Raw genomic sequence first — 21,213 nt, forward strand, 5'->3', positions numbered from 1 at the left:
AGCCAATTGGGGAGTGAATCATCGGATGGAAGACCTCTCCCGCTCTCTCTCTCTCTCTCTCACTCTTTCTGCCTCTCCTCTCTCTGTGTAACTCTGACTTTCAAATAAATATATAAATCTTTACAAAAAAAACAGAATGGGATTCTCCTAGAGCTTTGCAATTGGTGAAGCACCTGTTTCTCTGCCAAAAGCCTAGATTTTATCCCACTGCAGGTGCAGTCTTCAAGGACTGCCCACAGTCCCAAGGCCTCTGGAGAATGCAGAAGCTTACCGAGGCTGGCTGTAGCAGCAGTGGCCAAGTACAAACTTTGAAAACTATGGTACACTGGCCAGCACTGCAGCTCACTAGGCTAATCCTCTGCCTGTGGCACCGGCACAGCGGGTTCTAGTCCCGGTTGGGGCGCTGGATTCTGTCCCAGTTGCTCCTCTTCCAGGCCAGCCCTCTGCTGTGGCCCGGGAGTGCAGTGGAGGATGGCCCAAGTGCTTGGGCCCTGCACCCGCATGGGAGACCAGGAGGAAGCTCCTGGCTTTGGATCGGTGCAGAGCGCCGGCCATAGCAGCCACTTTGGGGGTGAACCAATGGAAAAAGGAAGACCTTTCTCTCTGTCTCTCTCTGATTGTCTAACTCTGCCTGTCAAAAAAAAAAAAAAAAAAAAGAAAACTATGGTACAGCATCTAAGAGCAGATGGAGACAACAGCCTGGCAAGAAGTGGGCCTGAGCCGTGTGTGGCACTCCGCTGTGACAGTCGCTTAGTGTAAGGCTGACATGCTGTGATTTCTTGGATTTATTACTCCAGGAGGGCCACAACAAAGGGCTATCCACAGAGCAAGACAGACCGTGAGTTATTAATTGTTCAAGCTGGGCGAGAGCTACACGAGTGCTCGCTGTGTTGCTCTACCTATTTGAGAAGATGTATTTCAAACAGTGTTCGAAATCTGCAGTGAACCAGCAGTTCACAGGGCGCGCCATCGCTTCCTTTGGGATCTAACGGCTGGAGTCACCCTGAGCAAACATTTCCCCTCCACAGACCTCGTCGACTCCATCAGCTCTCAGAGCCCTGGGACCTTCTCCTCACCTGTCTAGAAGAGGGGCTGGACAACAACAGCCTGCAGGCCAAACCCAGCCACTGCATGTCGTGAAGTTTTACTGGAGCACAGCCATGCTCCATACTTACTGTCTGCAACTGCTTTCATGCTAGCAAGAGTAACTGTGACAGAAAGCATACGGGCCAGGAAGCCTAAAAGCCAATTCCGGTCGGTGCCGCGGGCTCAATAGGCTAATCTTCTGCCTGCGGCGCCGGCATACCAGGTTCTAGTCCCGGTTGCTCCTCTTCCAGTCCAGCTCTCTGCTGTGGTCCGGGAAGGCAGTGGAGGATGGCCCAGGTCCTTGGGCCCTGCACCTGCATGGGAGACCAGGAGGAAGCACCTGGCTCCTGGCTTCGGATCAGCACAGTGCGCCAGCCGTAGCGGCCATTTGGGGGGTGAACCAACGGAAAAGGAAGACCTTTCTCCCTATCTCTCTCTCTCACTGTCCACTCTGTCAAAAAAAAAAAGAAAAGGCAAATTCCCTAGAGGGCCTGGAGCAAAGCTGGAGGAGTTCATCCAGGCCCCCTTCTGCCCACCAACATTAGACTTCTCCTTCACATTCTCGGGGGGAGAGAAAGTTGACTTTTTTGCCTGTGATAAAGAAAGGAAGTTCTAGGGCCAGTGTTGTGACGTAGCAGGTTAAACCAATTCCTGCAACACCAGCATCCCCTATGGGCAATGCTTCCAGTCCCAGCTATCCCACTTCTGATCCATGCCGGAGACCTGGGAGAAGCTCCTGGCTTCCGCCCAGCCCAGCCCCAGCTTCTGTAGCCATTTAGGGAATAAACCAGTGGATTTAAGATCTGTCTATCCCCGCCCCCTCTGCAATGCTGCCTTTCAAATTAATACACAAATCTTTAAAAAAGGGGGGGGGGGCATTTATTATGGCATAACAGATTAGGCCTGTGGTTTGAGTCCCAGCTGCTCCACTTCTAATATGGCTCCCTGCTAATGCATCTGGGAAAGCAGTGGAAGATGGCTCAAGTGTTTGGGCTCCTACACCTAAATGGGAGACCTGGAAGAAGCTCCTGGCTCCAGTCTGTCCCAGCCTCTGCCATTGTGGCCATCTTGGGAGTGAACCAACAGATGGAAGATTTCTCTTAATCTGTTTCTGCCTTTCTCTCTCTGTCTTTCAAATAAATAAAAAATAAATCTTAAAAAAAAAAAAAAAAAAAGAAGAGGAAGTTCTAAAAAGAGAAAGGGTTTACTGGCCCAGAGACATCTCCATCAACTTGGTTCAGGCATGACACCTGGTCCTAAATGTGCTGAACTACCACATCTAGCAGCATGGAATTGGGGTATAAAGACACACTAGGGGCTGGTGTTCTGGTGTTGCAGGTTGGACGGCCTCTGACAGCGCCGGCATCCCACATGGCTGCCAGTTCAAGTTCCGGCTGACCCACTTCTGATCCAGCTCTCTGCTAACGTGCCTGGGAAAGCAGTAGAAGATGGCTCAAGTGCTTGCAAGGCCCCTGCACCCATATAGGAGACCTAGATGAAGCTCCTGGCTCCTGGCTTTGGCCTGGCCCAGCCCTGGCACTAGGAGCCATTTGAGGAGAAAACCAGCAGATGGAAGATACTTCTATCTCTGTAACTCTGTCTCCCAAACAAATAAATAAGTAGATAGATTAAAAAAAAAAAAAAAAAAAAGAATATGCTGAGAGCCCAGCATTGTGACACAGCAGGTTAAGCCGATAGTTAAGATGCTGCTTGAGTGGGCATTTGGGGACGTGGACCAGCAGGTGGGAGGGGTGGTGGTGGTGTGTCTCTGCGCTTCTCAGATAAATTTTAAATTAAAATTCAAAAAAAAAAAAAAAAAAGATGCTGCTTGAGATACCCATATCCCCTTATCAGAGGGTCAGTTCAAATTCTGGCTGCTCCGCTTAATATCTATCTTCCTGCTGGTGCACCTGGGAAGGCAGTGGAAAATGGCCCAAGCGCCTGGGCCCCTGCCACCCGTGTGGGAGACCATGATGGAGCTCCTAGCCCCTGGCTTTGGCCTGGCACAGCCCTCGCTGCTGCATCCATTTGGGGAGGGAACCAGCAGACAGAAGATCGATCTCTCTGTCACTCTGCCTTTCAAATATTTCAATCAATCTTAGAAAAAGAAAACAAAAGAATCCACTGAATATATGGATGGGTGTTTGACCAACTTAGCTTAGCGGCCCCAAGAAAAGGAGAGAGGAGGAAGACCAAATAGTTCAGGCTTTCAGGAAGACCACAGAACCTCTGGGGAGACACTGGAAGGGACCAAGGACACCTAAAGAAACCAGAAATCTTTGCCAAATGTTTGGCAACTTACACAACCATAGTTAAGTATTTTATGGATGACCAACAAGCCACAAAATGTCACATGGTTGGCAATGAGAAGATTAAAGTGAGCTGCAGGAACTGGGTGGGGACCCTGCTGCCTCCCCTACACGGTTACCCATCTTCACCACCTTCCCCTCCATGCATGTAGAGCTGCAGGTCCCTTGAGATAAACTGACATGTCAAGAAGAGCTGGTGTGTATGTTTGAGAATGGGCCGAAAAGACCAGTTTTGTGTCCCCCAGGATCCATCCAGAAGGCAGTACTGTGCCATGTTGCTTTCTAGTGCTCTAAGTCTCAGGCCTGAGTAGGTGAGGGAGATTCAAAGGGGACAGTGAGAGATGAACTTCTTGGTTTATTCGTCTTTATCCTGGAAGGAAGCCTCAGTAAGAGGCTGGCAGGAGAGCAGAGGCTAAGTTGAGAAAAAAAATGATTAATTTTTTTTCAATTCCAAATCTGACTCTGATGGGCACTGTAATCGATATAAATCATCACCATTTTTGGAGTGCTGTTTTCCTGACTTCAATACCAGAATGACTGTTTCTGCCACGTACCTTCTTCTTAAGGGCAGAAGCACCAGTGAAACCTCTTGGGAATTAGAAAGCATGGCAGAAAGGCCTCACAGTCACATGCAGGCCAAGAGGTCTGTGCTTCTAATAGGAGAAAAAGAAAGAAAAGGCCAAGATGCACACACCCAAGCACACCCTCAGGAGGTGCAGGGCTCTGTGCTCTCCAGGGAAGACAGAGCATGGTACCTATGGGGCCGCCCCATAGTGGGCAGCTGCCCACCCCACCAGCAGGGGCATATGCTCAAGGAGGCACTGCCTAGCTGGCTGCCTGGTGAACCCCAACTAACCATCTTCAAGCTTAGCCAAAGCACATCTGACACTCTCAGAGCCACTCACCTGCCATGTTGGAAATGTTAACGTTCAGCCTTTTCGAGTTACAGGGCGTTTTAAGAAAGAAAAAAACAAAAAGGGCAATCAACTCTTGTTTTGGCAATGGTAGGGGGTGGCATTTCTTTAAAGCCTAAGTCAAAGGGTCCGAGGGGCTACAAGTACTTATTTCTGCACTGCTGTTGGAAGTCGGGGCCACTGCAACAGCAGGGCGGCACCTGTGTAAATGGCCTGGGCACATGGCAGCAGCAAGGGCTGTACAAACTGAGGTGCTCTGTGCTCCTCGCACCCCTCCTGAGCTCTTCACCTTCAAAGCACTTTACAGACAGACCCAAGAGTAGACACACTGTCTCTGGATGCAGCAACGGCTCTATGACCTGAAATAGTGCTCTTTTTACCAGAGGGCTGAGAATGGCAGGCACAGGGCAGAGAAGAGGAGCTGTCAGGACAAAAGGGCTACCAGGAGCACTGGCCCTAGCAGACCTAGAACAGATCTAAGCCTGAGCAGAGAGAGGGCTGTCTCACCTGCAGATTCTTCCTAGGGGCCTATCTCCAGCCTCATCTCTGGTACCGGTGGGGCCTGGCATGAGCTGTCATTTATCGGGTGCTCTACCATTCTCCCTAAGCCAAATGACAGCCCACCTTGCCACATCTGACAGGCGGAATTTAATGTCAGTAAAGTGCTTTGAGGTGCTGGGGGCAGGGGGAACAAGAAAATGATTTTTTGGGTATGCCCAAAGGCCCCAGGAGGGGGGCATGGCCTGAGTCAGGGCTCTCTGTTCCAGCTCAGTGCAAGCACTCCACTCTCTCTAAGCCACTGGAGCCAGGGATTTCTTAGCAGCCTCTCAGAAGATCCAAACCCAACATATTTTCCAAGCTGGTGCTGAACAGAGACTGCATCTAGGCTTTGTTCCAGGTTATACAGGGAGGCCCAAGGAGACTGAAGGGATCAAGGATCATGGAATAACCCAGACCTCTCCAAGGAATTTCTCCCTCAGGGTTCCGAGAGCACCACTAAGTTCCTACTTACCTACTCACCCACCCCTCACTTACCAGAGGCCATGGCCCTGGCAGCAGGGGTCCCACTGCCACCCGCCTCCCACAGACCCTGGACAGAAAAGCTGTTGCTGGAAGCAAAGCTCCTTCCTTACCTCGAGAGATGGTCCCTCCGGGGGCAGGGTTGACACACATGGGTGGAAGGCGGGGTGGGGGGAGTTTGCACTGACGCTGCCTGTGCTGGGCCCGATCTGGGGAAAGAAAGAGGGCGTCAGTATGACACGTTCTCATCGAATACAGATCCTCGAACTGACTCACCCAAGAATGTGTGGGGAGTCCTGGGCCTTGGGGCTGCCGGGCAGTACTGGGAGCCAGAGACCAGTCCTAAGGAAAGGACCAACAAGGCCACCCAGATGTCTCACAGAGATGTGATACATGACTGCCTTCATGGCTCTCACAAAAGCTCTCAAACTCTCCCTAGTCCCTTAGCTAGACTCTGGGAGTTCAATTCCCATCGGCATCTTTCTCTACATCACCCAGTCTTGGGGATGAGACAGAACAGCAATGAACTGAAAGCTGGGGACAGCACTGTCAAGCAGATTAAGCCACAGCCTGGGTGCCAGTATCCCATATGGATGCTATGCACGTCCCGGCTGCTCCACTTCTGATCCAGCTCCCTGCTAATGTGCCTGGGAAAACAGTGGTAGATGATCCAAGTCCCTGGGCCCTTGCCACTCACATGGGAGACCTGAAAGAAGCTCCTGGCTCCCAGCTTCAGCCTGGCCCAGCCCCGGTTGTTGTGGCCGTTTGGGGAGTAAACCAGATGATAGAATATTTCTGTCCCTCCTTCTTTCTCTGTAACTCTTTCAAATAAATAAATAAATATTTAAAAATTAAAATAAAAAAGCTGATGGGGCCGGCGCTGTGGCATAGCAGGTTAACGCCCTGGCCTGAAGCACCGGCATCCCTTATGGGCGCCAGTTCGAGACCTGGCTGCTCTACTTCCAGTCCAGCTCTCTGCTATGGCCTGGGAAAACAGTAGAAGATGGCCCAGGTCCTTAGGCCCCTGCACCCATGTGGGAGACCCAGAAGAAACTGCTGGCTCCTGGCTTCGGATCAGCGCAGCTCCGGCCGTTATGGCCAACTGGGGAGTGAACCATTGGATGGAAGACCTCTCTCTCTCTCTCTACCTCTCCTCTCTCTCTGTGTAACTCTTTCAAATAAAATAAATCTTTAAAAATAATAATAAAATATAGCTGAAAGTTATGGTACCACAGAAACCCAAAGGATGGTCTGGTTTCCATTTATGGTAACTACCTATGCATTCACTACAGCATCCTAGAATAGCCAGTCACCAAGTCTCATGTTATTCTTTCCCTCTAAAAATGGAATAAGAGAGCAACTGACTGCTGGAGTCTCACCTGAGCTAACACAGAGCCACACTTGCTACCCTTCTTCCTCTTTATAAAAGTGAACAACCTGCCAAATATTTCCATTCATTCGAAACTACATGCTACATACCGGTGACCTACAAAGCAAAAAGTTTTTTAAAGATTTATTTATTTGTGGCCAGCGCCGCGGCTCACTAGGCTAATCCTCCGCCTAGCAGTGCCGGCACACTGAGTTCTAGTCCCAGTCGGGGCGCCGGATTCTGTCCCGGTTGCCCCTCTTCCAGGCCAGCTCTCTGCTGTGGCCAGGGAGTGCAGTGGAGGATGGCCCAGGTGCTTGGGCCCTGCACCCCATGGGAGACCAGGAAAAGCACCTGGCTCCTGGCTCCTGCCATCGGATCAGCGCGGTGCGCCGGCCGCAGCGCGCCAGCCGCGGCAGCCATTGGAGGGTGAACCAACGGCAAAGGAAGACCTTTCTCTCTGTCTCTCTCTCTCACTGTCCACTCTGCCTGTCAAAAAAAAAAAAAAAAAAAAAAAAAAAAAGATTTATTTATTTGAAAGAGTTACATAACCAGAAAAGAAGGGGGGGGGTGTCTTCCAACCACTGGTTCACTCCCCAACTGGCCACAAAACCTGGAGCTGTGCTGATCCGAATCCAGGAGTCAGGAGCTTCCTCCAGGTCTCCCATGTGGGTGCAAGGGCCTAAGGATTGGGCCATCTTCTACTGCTTTCCCAGGCCATAGCAGAGAGTTGGATTGGAAGTGCAGTAGCCAGGACTTGAACCAGTGCCCATATGGGATACCGGCACTGCAGGCGGTGGCTTTACCCAATACGCCACAGCACCAGCCCCCAAAGCAAATTTTGATGTTTCAAAAATGTGAGATACATGAACTAAAACTAAGATACTCACTGAGTCCAGGAGAAGGCAGAAATGCAGGAGAGTGGGCCTAAGGTCTTATAGGGATCACCAGCCTGGGGAAAGGTTCCTGAGCTCTTTGCCCTACTGGTTTCAGCACAATGAACAGGGAAGAAGAGGAGCAGGAAGAGACAGCCAACATACTCAACCCTTGAGAAACCTCCTGTTCACCTACACAGATGCCCACTTCTATACTGCAAATTGGCTCACACACAAGTGGGAATTATAGGGATGGTTTCAGTAAAAACATAAGGACTCCTGGTTCACATGTGATGGTTCTAAGGTAAGGGAGCTAACAAAGGAGTAGAATTATAATCTTCAGCAGAAAAATAACAAGCCCATTAACTACATTCTTTGTTGTTGTTTTATTATTTAATTTGTATTTATTTAAGAGGGCAAGACTCAGAGAGAGAGAGAGAGAGAGAGGGAGAGAGAGAGTGTGTACCCCAATATGCTGGCTCACTCCCCAAATGCCTGTGAAAACCAAGGCCAGGGAGAAGTCAGGTGCCCAAACTCAACTAGGTCTCTCACATAGGTGATATAGGGACCCATCTGCTTGCGCCATCCCTATTGCCTCCTAGGGTCCAAATTAGCAGGAAGCTGCAGTCAGGAGCTAGAGCCAGGGATTAAACCCAAGCATTCTGAATGATACATGCATCTTCACCACCAACCTGACCACAGGCCCCTATTTTATTTTTAATTAAAATTGAGTACCTACAGAGAACCAAGGTGGTAGGTACATGGGTGTTCACTTTACAACTTCTGCAACATTTCAGCATGTTTGAACATTTTCATAATGAATCTGGGAGGGGGAGCAAGTACTTGCGCTCAGATGTTCTTCTCCCACGCTACCAGCTGCACACACTTCTTGCTCTCAGCACCACTGTTTGTTTGTTTGTTTTTGTTTTTGTTTTTTTGACAGGCAGAGTGGACAGTGAGAGAGAGAGAGAAAAATCTTCTTTTTTGCCGTTGGTTCACCCTCCAATGGCCGCCGCGGCTGGCGCGCTGCAGCCAGCGCATCACGCTGATCCGAAGCCAGGAGCCAGGTGCTTCTCCTGGTCTCCCAGGCAGGTGCAGGGCCCAAGTACTTGGGCCATCCTCCACTACACTCCTGGGCCACAGCAGAGAGCTGGCCTGGAAGAGGGGCAACCGGGACAGAATCCGGCGCCCCGACCAGGACTAGTACCCAGTGTGCCGGCGCCACAAGGCAGAGGATTAGCCTATTGAGCTGTGACGCCGCCCCCTGTCATACTCTTAGCATAAAAGTGCAGTGGCTCCGTGGCTCCAATTCTGTTCTCCCATGGTCCCCCTCATGATATGAACGAGTGACCTTCCAGAACCCAGACACAGTGCTACAGCAGTAATACCAAGTACTGAAGAGCAAGGTTTATTCTGGAACTAAATCCAGTTCTTTCTTCAAGATAACGTTGGAAAGAACCACTCAATCTCTCCAGTCCTTATTGAGAAAAGTCCTTACTCATACCCAGTGATGCTAGACTGAGAAAGAAAAAATAAATAAAAGAATGATTTGATTTGATGATGATTATCTCATTAAGCATTTTCAGCAATGGGGATAAGTTGTTACAATCCCACAACAGCATCACTGAAACCTCTTCTAACCACGTAGCTGAAAGAAAAATGCAAATTCTAGGCTAATCCTCCACCTTGCGGCGCCGGCACACCGGGTTCTAGACCCGGTTGGGGCGCCGGATTCTGTCCCGGTTGCCCCTCTTCCAGGCCAGCTCTCTGCTATGGCCAGGGAGTGCAGTGGAGGATGGCCCAGGTGCTTGGGCCCTGCACCCCATGGGAGACCAGGAAAAGCACCTGGATCCTGGCTCCTGCCATCGGATCAGCGCGGTGCGCCGGCTGCAGCGGCGGCCATTGGAGGGTGAACCAACGGCAAAGGAAGACCTTTCTCTCTCTGTCTCTCTCTCTCACTGTCCACTCTGCCTGTCAAAAATTAAAAAAAAAAAAAAAAAAAAAAAGCAAATTCTTGCTACGGATCCAGTGCTTTGCAAAGTTTGAGGCTGACGGAAAAAGACTTAGCTTTCTCTCTGTGGCCTAATTCTAATACTATTACAGCTAAGATCACACACCTGTGTTAAGATAATGGCAGTAACACGTAACTCAGCAGGCATATATGCATTCTAGATAGGACATACCAGCAGCTCTGCTGAACTGCATAATAGGAAAGATGGTCGACAGGCACAAGATCCACTGGGCCATTGTTCACAATGCCTCAAGGAATTCCTATTGCTATTATCACCAGAATCATCAAATAGCCCATCCAATTGAGACTATAAGCTCCTGGGTACTGGGAACCATCTCTGAAATAGCGTCCTTCACCCTAGTGTCTCACTCACAGACATGCTCAATCACGCAATCTCACAACACAGAGTAAGCAGAGGCTGGGCTGTGGCTCTCCAGCCAAACACTAGCTGCAGGGTTGCACTCCATAAGGATCAACCTATTCATATTTATCAAGCCCATGCCACAACCAGACTAAGGGCTGGGCACAGACCACAACTAGCTGTTTATCCTACATCATCACTAATAGCGCCACTACACTGCTGAAGATAGGGGTGACGACAGAAGATTGGGTAGGTTAACACCTTGCTAGTGTCGGAACAAATTCAAATCCCAGCCAGTCTGACTTGGGTGCCCCAAGCTTTACATCACACTACATTTCCTCCTAAGAGTCACAACACCTTTGGGCAATCATTAGGAGGGTCAAAGAACACAAAGAAAGAAAACTCTGGGGGGCCAGCACCATGGCGCACTAGGTTAATCCTCCACCTGCGGCACCAGCATCCCATATGGGCGCTGGTTTTAGTCCCGGTTGCTCCCTCTTCCGGCTCTCTGCTGTGGCCTGGGAGGGCAGTGGAGGATGGCCCAGGTGCTTGGGCCCCTGCACCCGCGTGGGAGACCTGGAGGAAGCTCCTGGCTTTGGATCGGCATACTTCCAGCCACTGCGGCCATTTGGGGAGCGAACCAAAGGAGAGAAGACTTTTTTCTCTATCTCTCTCTCTCTCACTGTCTATAACTCTACCTGTCAAATAAACAAAATCTTTAAAAAAAAAAAAAAAAAGAAGAAGAAGAAGAAGACTCTGTGAGAGATAAGGAATAGTCCTATACAACAATAAAAGTCAGAAAGGGTTATGGTTCAGCTGCCGTCTTTGACGCTGCCATCCCATATGGGCACTGAATCATGTCCCGACTGCTCCGTTTTCCATCTGGCTTCCTGCTACTGTACTGGGAAAGCAGCAGCAGATGGCCCAAGTGTGTGGGCCCATGTACTCATGTGGGAGAACTGGATGAAGCTCCTGGCTCCTGGCTTCAGCCTGGCCCCGCCTTGGACATTGCAGCTATTTGGGGAGTGAACCAACAGATGGAAGAGCTCTCTTTCCCTCACTCTCTCTGTAACTGACTTTAAAATCTTACACAACAACAACAACAAAAAGAAGCGTCAGCTACACCTAGCCAATTGTGAAGGTCATGATGCAAACCACAATTGCTACAGCATTCAGAAGACAGGGGTGGGCATTGAGTCTCATAGTCAAAATACCAGGAAAAGGCAAGTGAGGAGGCACTGTGGTACAGAGGGTTCAGCTGCCTGTGGGGATGCCCACACCCCACATCAGAGTGCCTCGTTCGAATCTCAGCTACGCTGCAGCCGATCCAGCTTCTTGGTAACGCATCCTAGGAGGCAGTAGATGATGGCCCAAGTGCTTCAGCTGCTGCCAAGTCACATGGGAGACTTAGATGGAGTTCCAAGCTCTTGAGTTTGGCCTGGCCCAGCCCTAACAGTTGTGGGCGTCTGGGAAGTGAAACAGTTGATGAAAGATCTCTCTCTTTCTCTCTCTTTCATTCTCCCTTTCAAGTAGATGAAAATGTTCAATAAAAACAATACTCAAGGCAAGGACTCTGATTAATGGTCCTCCCTGAGCTCTTCAAGCACAAAATGGTTGTTGGTAATATGTGATGCCAAAATCACATATGTGATGCCAAAATTTCCAGAGAGCTGGAAAAGGGAGGATCATGACCGCATTGTGTTCGGCATCTCTTTACAAAATTGGTACTACTGGGATGGGCACTGTGGCACAGCAAGTTACGCCACTGCTTAGGACAAGCACATCCCATATCAGAGTGCCAGTCTGAGTCCCCACTACTCCATTTTGATTCAGCTCGCTGTTAATGAGCCTGGGAAAGCAGTGGAGGATGGCCCAAGTATCTGGGCCTCTGCTACCCCTGTGGGAGACCTGGATGGACTTCCAGGCTCCTGGCTTCAGTCTGGTCCAGCCTCAGCTTTTGTGGGCATTTGGGGAATGAACCATCAGATGGAAGATATCTCTTTCTCTTTGTCATTCTACCTTGCAAATAATAAGTAAATCTAAAAAAAAAGTAATAGTATTGCTTATTCAGAGATACTTCCATCCTTATGATGGAACCTATTTTCATCTATCTTTTACAAGTGAATATACATCTGCCGGCGCCACAGCTCACTAGGCTAATCCTCCGCCTTGCGGCGCCGGCACACCAGGTTCTAGTCCTGGTTGGGGCGCCGGATTCTGTCCCGGTTGCCCCTCTTCCAGGCCAGCTCTCTGCTATGGCCAGGGAAGTGCAGTGGAGGATGGCCCAAGTCCTTGGGCCCTGCACCCCATGGGAGACCAGGATAAGTACCTGGCTCCTGCCATCAGATCAGCACGCCGGCCGCGGCGGTCATTGGAGGGTGAACCAACGGCAAAGGAAGACCTTTCTCTCTGTCTCTCTCACTGTCCACTCTGTCAAAAAAAAAAAAATTAAAAAAAAAAAAAAAAAAAAAAACAAGTGAATATACATCAAAGTCCACTGGTTAGTAAGTTGACAGAAGGCACTTAAGCGATAATTTTCATCTCAAATGTTAAAATTTTCATCTCAAAGTGCTATCGACATTTATCTCAAATTTGATTTTTCCTTTTTTTTTTTTTTTTTTTTATTTGACAGGTAGAGTTATAGACAGTGAGAGAGAGAGAAAAAAAAAGAAAGGTCTTCCTTCCATTGGTTCACTCCCCAAATGGCCACTACGGCCAGTGCTGCACCGATCAGAAGCCAGGAGCCAGGTGCTTCCTCCTGGTCTCCCATGCAGGTGCAGGGGCCCAAGCACTTGGGCCATCCTCCACTGCCTTCCCGGGTCAAAGCAGAGAGCTGGACTGGAAGAGGAGCAACCGGGACAGAATCCAGAACCCATATGGGATGCTGGCACTGCAGGCGGAGGATTAACCAAGTGAGCCACGGCGCCGGCCCTGATTTCTCCCTTCTTAGGTACAGTTAGCCAAAATAAACTAAGATGAGGATGGCCATTTGGGGAGTGAACCAATGGAAGGAAGACCTTTCTCTCTGTCTCTCTCTCTGTCTATAACTCTACCTACCTGTCAAAATTAAAACAAAAAGCAAAATAAACTAAGATGATAGAAATTGATTTTTTCAAGCAGCATGAAAACAACTGGAGTGACTAAAAACAAACAACGAGGCAGGCAGAAACTGCTGAGTGCCCTGATATAACCAGCCCTCCTCTGGTCCAACTCAGTGGGTTACACAGGATACCCCCAGGGTTCTAGGCCTCCAGGAATATAATTTTGAAAGGAGACACAATTGAGAAGAACCACTTAATCAGCAGTTACAGAAGTTCTGTTATGGTTCTCATTTGTAAATCATGCTCAGACAGGAGGCTAAGCATCTGCTTCCTTACAGGCTACAGCCCTTTTACTCTTCATTCCCTTGAAGAAGAAAAGTCATGGTCCTAACAGATACAAAGCCCTCAGGCCCCTACAGTCCATACAATCATGGTATGTCCTGTAAGCAGACCCTGAGCTTTTCTGCCCTATAGACCAGCTACAAAACAATTGTGCCATTACTACCCAAGCCCCTCTGCTAGAGAGCACCAATTTCAAGACTTACCAGACTTTCTATGACCACTAAAGTGACAATGACTCAACCCACTTCCGCCAGTGTTTACTGAGGGTTACCATCAGCTTGGGGGGAGTGATAGCAAAACATTCAAAATGCTGTGGAGGATAAAAGAGCATAAGAGGGGGCTGGTGCTGTGTGCAGAGAAGGATAACCCGCCCCTGTAGTGCTGGCATCGCATTTGGGCTGCTCCACTTCCAGTCAAGATCCCTGCTAATGCACCTGGGGGAAAAGCAGTGGAGGATAACCCACATGCTTGTACCCCCTGCACCCATGTGGAACGCCCGTAAGAAGCTCCTGCCTCCTGGCTTTCTATCAGCCCAGCTCTGGGCAGTGTAGCCATCTGGGGAGTGAATGAGCAGACAGATGGAAGACTTCTCTCTCTCTGTAACCCTGCCTTTCAAATAAATAAAATGAATAAAAAGGAAAAAAAAAAAAAAGAGCACAACAGCCTTTGCATCAGGGAGCTTCCAATCTACTGATGCAATGACTAAATGTAAGAGAAGATGGACATGGTGCTGAGAAAAATCAGAGAAAGAATGCATTTAATCAACAGAATCAAAAAAGGTTCATGGAGGTGATGGTATAAAACACTAGCTTAGCTTAGAAAGGCAGGATTTCAACAAAGGGCGTTCTTGGGAGACAGACGGAAAATCTACACACAAAGGCCATGGAAGGGGTTACAAGCATCATGCAAGAGGAAAACAAGAAAAAGGTTTTGAAAAATCACCCAAAAAAGGGCCAAGGACTGTACACTGGTGAGGGCTTTTCACAGTGTTTACTGCTGCCCATCACAGGGAGGAGGAGCATGAGATTTTAAGCACAGTTACCTTTTCTGAAGGAGTCCAGGCTGAACATTTCTGGCCAGATAGGAAAGCTGGAATCCTAAGAAGGAGGGCCGAGAGGCAATGGTTAATATTCCTGCTCCAAGAACCCACACTCTCTAGAAGATGAAAAAAATGAAGCTCTTCACTAAGGAGCCCAGTGCTGCTCCCAGTCTTAAGGATGGGAAGGCCAGCTCAGCTCTAGAATAAGTATGTGTTTTTGTTTCTTTCTAACTGAGAAGTGCGTTTTCTCTGTCCTAAAATTTACTGAGTTCTGTTAAACAGAAGGGGATGCATTTCATCTTGAGAGACATAGAGTTCCAGCTCATCACAGTACGTGGAGGTTTCCTTGGTGCTTCTAGGGAAAGGAAGAAACTAAATTCCACACAAATCCCATCTCCCACGTGGTAATGAGAATTGCTGATGGACAACCAGGATTACTGGGCTTTCACAAATCCTTGCCAAGCCCCTGGGAATGAGATCTGATGCAGAGTATCAGATGCAGAACACCGTACAGTGGTTCAGAAAAGGAAAAAAAAAAAACTTTCCAGGGACCAGTGCAGTGGCGTAGCAGGTAAAGCTGCCATCTGCAGTGCTGGCATCCCATATGTCCCATATGAACACCAGTTTGAGTCCCGTCTGCTCCACTTCCGATCCAGCTCTCTGCCTGGGAAACCAGTGGAAGATGGCCCAAGTCCTTGGGCCCCTGCACCCGCGTGGGAGACCCGGAAGAAGTTCCTGGCTCCGGGCTTTGGTTTGGAGCAGCTCTGGCTGTTGCAGCCAACTGGGGAGTGAACCAGCGGATAGAAGACACCTCTCTCTCTCTCTCTCTCTCTCTGCCTCTCCTCTCTCTGTGTAACTCTGACTTTCAAATTAATAAATAAATCTTTAAAAAAAATAAAAGAAGAAGAAGATATCCAAGTCCTTGGGTTCCTGTATCCACATGAGGGACCTGGATAGAGTTCCAGGCTCCTGGCTTTGGCAAGGCCCAATCCCAATCGTTGTGCCATTTGGGGAGTGAACCAGTGGATGGAAGATACATCGCTCTCTCTCTCCTCTCTGTAACTCTTTCTTTCAAAAAATAAATAAATATCAAAAAAAAAAAAAAAGGAAAACTTCCCATAGCAGAGACTGTGAAAAAAGCAAAGATTTGATGCTTTGTGTTTATTATAGTACATTTAACTAAGGATTATACCTTCAGATAACCAAAAAAATAGTGTCTCTGGTTTAATAATTTAGTTTCAAAAAATACTCAAACTCAGGCTTACAGATGTTTTTATTAATACAGTAATCTTAAATGGCCTTAATCTATAAATACCTATGCAATGTTGTGATATATCAGCATAACATTCAACATAACTAGGAGTCTACTGAGGCTTCCTCTCCTACTCCTCTCATTTCTTCCTTCTCATTCTCAAATTGTGAGGAGGTGGGGAGTGGAGGGTTGACCTGCGGCTGAATCTTTCAGATCCACAGCAGGTCTGCACTATTGGCCTCCTCGTCCCAGAGATGCTGGGAATTTCAGCCGACAGGATTTGGAAGCTCAGAGAGAAAACTTCAATACAATATCAAAAATTATAAAGTTTACTTTAAGAAGGTACATCTTGTAGACTCCTATGCAAAGTAAACTGAAAAGGGTATAGTTTGGGATTCTAGTTTTAAAGGAAACCTCAATATTTTAAAATATAAAATATTTTTAGGTGATTACTATTTAAGAAATAATAGTTTCCAGCTAGGAAATTATAAATTAAGTTGCTTATAAATAGATTTCCAGTTTTGCTTTTTAAAAGTCTCCAATCCTCTCCATGCCAAGGCTGATACCACCATCTTGTCCCATACTAGTTTTTGTTTTTTTTTTTTGACAGGCAGAGTGGACAGTGAGAGAGAGAGACAGAGAGAAAGGTCTTCCTTTTGCCATTGGTTCACCCTCCAATGGCCGCCGCGGCCGGCGAGCTGCGGCCGGCGCACTGCCCTGATCCGATGGCAGGAGCCAGGAGCCAGGTGCTTTTCCTGGTCTCCCATGGGGTGCAGGGCCCAAGCACCTGGGCCATCCTCCACTGCACTCCCTGGCCACAGCAGAGAGCTGGCCTGGAAGAGGGGCAACTGGGACAGAATCCGGCGCCCCGACCGGGACTAGAACCCGGTGTGCCGGCGCCGCTAGGCGGAGAATTAGCCTAGTGAGCCGCGGCGCCGGCCCATACTAGTTTTTAAAAATACAGGATGAGATTCAAGATAGGATCTTTTACAGAAATTTTACAAAGCTCCAGACCATTTTGTAGAGATCCAAAAGAATGCTACCTTCCTTGTTAATGTAGTAACATTTAAAAACTTGGTATGGTTTAGTGACTCTAATTTAGAGAAAAATAAAATTCTATTATGTCCAGATTTCTCCATAAGGAAACACAACTTAACTCCAGGTGAACTCCCTATGGGATGATACCAATACAGAGACTCCATAATGACTCATTTAAAACAGTCTTCTTCCAAGACAGTCAGAAATGGATTGAATTCATTCCTGTTGCATTACAGAGTGGCTGGGCATGAGATCCACCACTGCTGTGCACACAAGGCTAAAGCAACTTACCTTACAAAAGCAGTGACAGTCTCAGATTTTGCAGGCTTTTGAACTGGAGCTGAATTCTCTCCTTGCTATTCCTCATCACGAGGCTCGGCCTCCTCCTGGGAAGTACAATGCTGGGTCACTGGAGTTTTGGTCCCCTCAGGGGAAATTATTCCAATCACTGAAATTCAGTTACCAACTCTAACAACAGGACAGGTTTTGTTAGTGGCATGAAACACAAACACTAGACACAATGACCTGACTTCAGGACCTGTCATGACCCATCTAGACCCATCAAATTGTGAGCTGTCCTACACCAGCACCTGCAAGATACCAAGAAGGAGATAGCAAGGTAAAGAAGGGCTTGTAGGCATGAAAAACATTTTTTTCCAAGCCCAGAGTAAAAACTTGCTTTAGTTTTGAGTTCTAATCCCATAACGACTATAATACAAACTTATCTAAGATAGAAAAAAAAAAGTGATGATGCTCGCACAGGTTGGGAAAAATAATAATAACTCAAGGTTGAATACCATTTTTACAGTTTACAAAGTACACAAGCACTTTAAAAAGTTCATGGAAAATGGAATTAAAAGATGAGTTCATTCTGGTGCAAGGAGTTTTGAAATCCACTCACAGTTTTTTCATTACAAGCATTCTCCATGAACTCTTTGAAGATTCCTCTTACTGCCATAGACTTTATTCCATCTCATCCATGCAAATATCCAGTGAGGAAGGAATGCTCTTTCCCAGAGAAAGAAATTTGAAGCAGGGAAGGTTTCACAACTTGCCCAAGATCCCACAGCTGCCTCCAGGGAGAATGCAAATCTGCATTTAAGTATTCTGACTTCAAAGCTTTCCACGCTTACACTACACTGCTACTTTTCTTACATCCAGGACATCACGCTGTTGCGTAAATGTTCCACAGTTCATTTCTTGAGATAACATTTTACACTGGCATCTTCAAAGGCTGAAAGGAGCAAGAAGGGTCCAGCTGCTCATAAAACTCTGGACCACAGTTACACAAATTAAAACACGTGGAGAATAGCTATCTTCTAGGGGCAAAGGGATAATCTACATATATTTTTTTTAAAATGCAGCGAAGAATACAGTTTCTGCATATTAAACAGATACGTAACTAAAGAGTACTACCACTGATCCCAAAAGCTATCTATATCAGTTAGAGTTCTTCCTTCTGGAAGCTTCAAGACCCCAAGATTTAAGTGCAAATTACAAGATGTAACCAAGACCACAATGTCGGCAGGATCACCGTCTTTCACGAAACCGCAAGGGAATCCATCAGACAATGTCTTGCTGCCCGCCCGCCGGTAAACTGCAACCAGAAACAGGTTAAGCCCGCAGCTGGCCTTCTGCAGGCTACGTGATACAGTGTTCGGCATGCCCCCGAGGACTGGGGTTGTAAAGTGGGGCAGTCTCTGCCTTGCTGAACCTCAACCAAGTTGACCCGTGCTGCCAAGTGAGGACTAGCTAAATAGCACGCTGACGCCGAGCCCTGGGCCTGGGGGCCCTAAGGACCCCCAGGACTCCAGTTCACTGCAAACAAAGGACCCAACATGCATTAGGTCTTCCCCTGCGAAATGGGGCAAGTCACCATCAGCAAACAAAGAACACCTCACCCCTTGGCCTCCCCGGTGACAAGGTCGGTGCAAAAGGGGGTAGACCAGGGGGGCCAGAATGCACCAGGCCTCCCTCTGGACGAACGGTCCAGGCGGCACGGGGTGGGGGCGGAGGAGGAGACAAAGGTCTCGGGGCACTCTGCAGACTTCCTCCAGGCCTTGCCTTGGGAAAAGAGCATCCCCTGAGGCGAAGGCGTCGCTGCGCCAATGAAGCTGCCTCTCCCGCGGCCTCCGCGGAGCCCCTGGCAGCGAGGCCCGCCCCGGCGGACCGGTCTGGCCCCCGCCCCCGCCCCAGCTCCATGGCAACGGCAGGCCGAGGCCTGGCTGCCCAAGGCTCGGCCCGGCCGGCTTCCCGGGCAGGCCTAGGATGCCCGGCCTGCTCCACGGGCCCGCCGGCTTCTCCAACCCACTCTCCCCCAGGCCGGCCGCCGGACCCAGGCCCCCTCCTCGCGCCGACCACCCCCGGCCGCGGCAGGCGCCCCAGTGGGGCACGAAAGGGGAGAATAAAAAGCCCAATTCACCTGTTGTTACAGATGTGAAACAAGCCTCGGTGCACCGCGCATGAGCCGCGGGCCCCCCCAACCACGGCCGGACTACAACTCCCACCAGCGGCGCCGCAGCCCCTTCCGGGTCCGGGACGGAAGTCCCGCCGGCCGCCCCGGCGCTCCCCCCGCCTCCAGTGCCTGGACCCGTGCCCGACCCCGCAGCTCGGCGGGCCGCCCCCGCCTGGGGGCTTGCAGTGGCTGCCCGGGGCTCACGGCGCGGGGCAGCCAAGCTCCGGCTCAACCCGGGCACCCGGCCCAATGGGGCGCGGCGCGGCGGCGCGGGCGGGACTTCCGGCAGGGGCGCGGGGGGCGCGAGCGCGCGCGGGCGAGCGGCTCCGGGGTCGCGGAGCGTGCGGGTCGGGGGCGGGCTTCGCGCAGCCGCCACTCTGGCGGCAACTTAGCTTCCGACAGTGCGAGCGCGGGGAGGGCCTTCGCGTCCTGTGCGCGCCTGCTGGCGCCTTCCAGTGCGAGTCAGCGGGCCGGGTCGGGGCTGTGAGGTGTGGACGGTGTCCAGCAGGGGCCCCTTCCCCGCCGCGGCCGACGGCCACGTCTCTTCGCCTCTCATCTCCCCTCTGATCTTCTGTATTGTGAGGGAGGTGAGCGTTTTTGCCTCACAAGCTTGTTGGGCGGATGAAGGCAACGTGGTGGCGCGCTGTGAAGTGGAGAGCGCGAGGGGAAGCCCGAGGTGGCACTTTCTGGTGGCCGGGAGGCTGCTGGGCGGGTCCGGAGGGCCCGCCCCCGGCCACATCGCCTCCTGGGAGTGAGGAGCGACGGCCCCGCTTAGGCGCTCAAGGGCTCTCGATGAGGCCCAAGTGTGGGTTCAGTGGCGAGGACTCCGTGGCTTAGCTCCGAGCCCAGCTCGGGACTTGGCCACTGGGAAGACCTACAACGTGCGTTTAGCAAGTGGCCTGAAAGAATGGGTGAGGAATGAGTGCCGTATGCCGGCACGTTTGTCCAAGCAAGTTCACCGACCAAGCGTGGGTTACTGTCCTTTTCTCCCTTGGACAAACTTCTAGAGGTGGGAGTACAGCATGACTTAGGACTTATTCTTTCACATATTTCTTGCTTCCTCGGAACAGGGCACGGTGCTGTGCGGTGTGGGGAGTGTAGGGGTCCCCACTCCAAGAGGATTGCACCAGGCTTGCTGAGCCGACCCTGCCAGCCCTCAGGGAGCTTAGACCCCAGAGAGATGACAGCGTTGTATAGAGCAATTGGAAAGCGGTAAATGCTGGAGAGGAGGCGTAAAGTGTTACAGGGGTCAAGGAAAGGAGTAGCTACTTCTGAATGCCAAAGAACCATATGGACAAAGACATCCGGCTGGAACAGGGGCCGGTCCTAAGATGAGTTGGGAGTTACCGATGACCAGAGGGTTGGCTATGTGTGCAGGCTCTCAGGAGATGAAGCAGAAAAAGTAGCATTGAGAATGCTATGCTAAGGGATTTTGAATCTTTTAAATTATTTTTGGCAAGACATTTTTACAATTCTTAGCAGGAGAGCAACATACTATATTTTAGGAAGGTTACCCTGGAAATGTAAGGATAGAATTGGCTGGAAAAATAGAAGCTAAGATATTAATTGGATCCTAAGAGAGGTGAGAAATTCGGCTATGCTCAGCCATAAAGAAGAGGCATGAGAGGATGATTGAGGTCTGGCAGGTGAGGCACACAAATGTGGAGAGATGACTTTAAGATCTGTGTCATGGTGATCAGAAGGATTATACACCACAGGCATAATTAAAGGACACAAGAGTTAGAGAAATTGGTGGATTCAGCTTTATACAGATGGTGTTTAAGATGATGTTGGGAAACTTAAGCAGGATGTGATCTGTGCACCAAAGAAGTTAAGGGCTAGCAGAGGATGAGAAAAGCATTCAGATTGTGGTGTGGCAGCTTAAACTGCGAAGTGCTGGTTCCAGTCCTGGCTACTCCACTTCCCATCCTGCTTCCTGCTAATGTGTCTGGGGGTACAGCAAGTCATGGCTCAAGTACCTGGGTCCCTGCCACTCAAGTGGGAGACACAGATGGGATTCCCGCTTCTTGGCTTTGGCCTGGCCCAGCCCAGCTGTTGTGGCCATTTAGGGTGTGAATTAGCAGATAGAAGATTTTTCTCTGTG

General features: G+C 49.6%; 1 protein-coding gene and 1 long non-coding RNA gene across 10 annotated transcripts in view; both read right to left on the reverse strand.

Moving 5' to 3' along the window:
- The window catches only part of DHX30 (DExH-box helicase 30), a 40,372-nt gene extending 21,114 nt beyond the window's left edge, over positions 1-19,258 (reverse strand). Inside the window, exons 1-6 of one of the 9 annotated variants that reach the window (XM_070050919.2) lie at positions 19,077-19,217; positions 16,946-17,040; positions 14,368-14,422; positions 5,443-5,538; positions 4,301-4,329; positions 1,307-1,400 (exon numbers count right to left, since the gene is read on the reverse strand). Coding sequence is in view for 7 of the 9 variants with exons in the window: in XM_089306384.1 (XP_089162510.1) it covers positions 5,443-5,538; positions 14,368-14,395 (124 nt within the window). In the remaining 2 variants the exon portion in view is untranslated. Of the gene's footprint in view, positions 1-1,306; positions 1,401-4,300; positions 4,330-5,442; positions 5,539-14,367; positions 14,423-16,945; positions 17,123-17,809; positions 17,889-18,555; positions 18,813-19,076 lie in introns of those variants that run through there. The other 8 variants (XM_089306385.1, XM_089306386.1, XM_070050916.2 and 5 more) reach the window with 8 other exon arrangements.
- On the reverse strand, positions 3,731-4,048 carry LOC149124374 (uncharacterized). The gene is made up of 2 exons (XR_016214858.1): positions 3,891-4,048; positions 3,731-3,807 (listed from the first exon to the last, which is right to left on the reverse strand). It is a non-coding gene; the product is annotated as an uncharacterized LOC149124374 (long non-coding RNA).
- Positions 19,259-21,213: the final 1,955 nt, after the last annotated feature.

This window comes from Oryctolagus cuniculus, chromosome 10 (assembly GCF_051225735.1).
Source record: "Oryctolagus cuniculus isolate XC-2025 breed Fujian yellow rabbit chromosome 10, ASM5122573v1, whole genome shotgun sequence".
NCBI lineage: Eukaryota > Metazoa > Chordata > Mammalia > Lagomorpha > Leporidae > Oryctolagus > Oryctolagus cuniculus.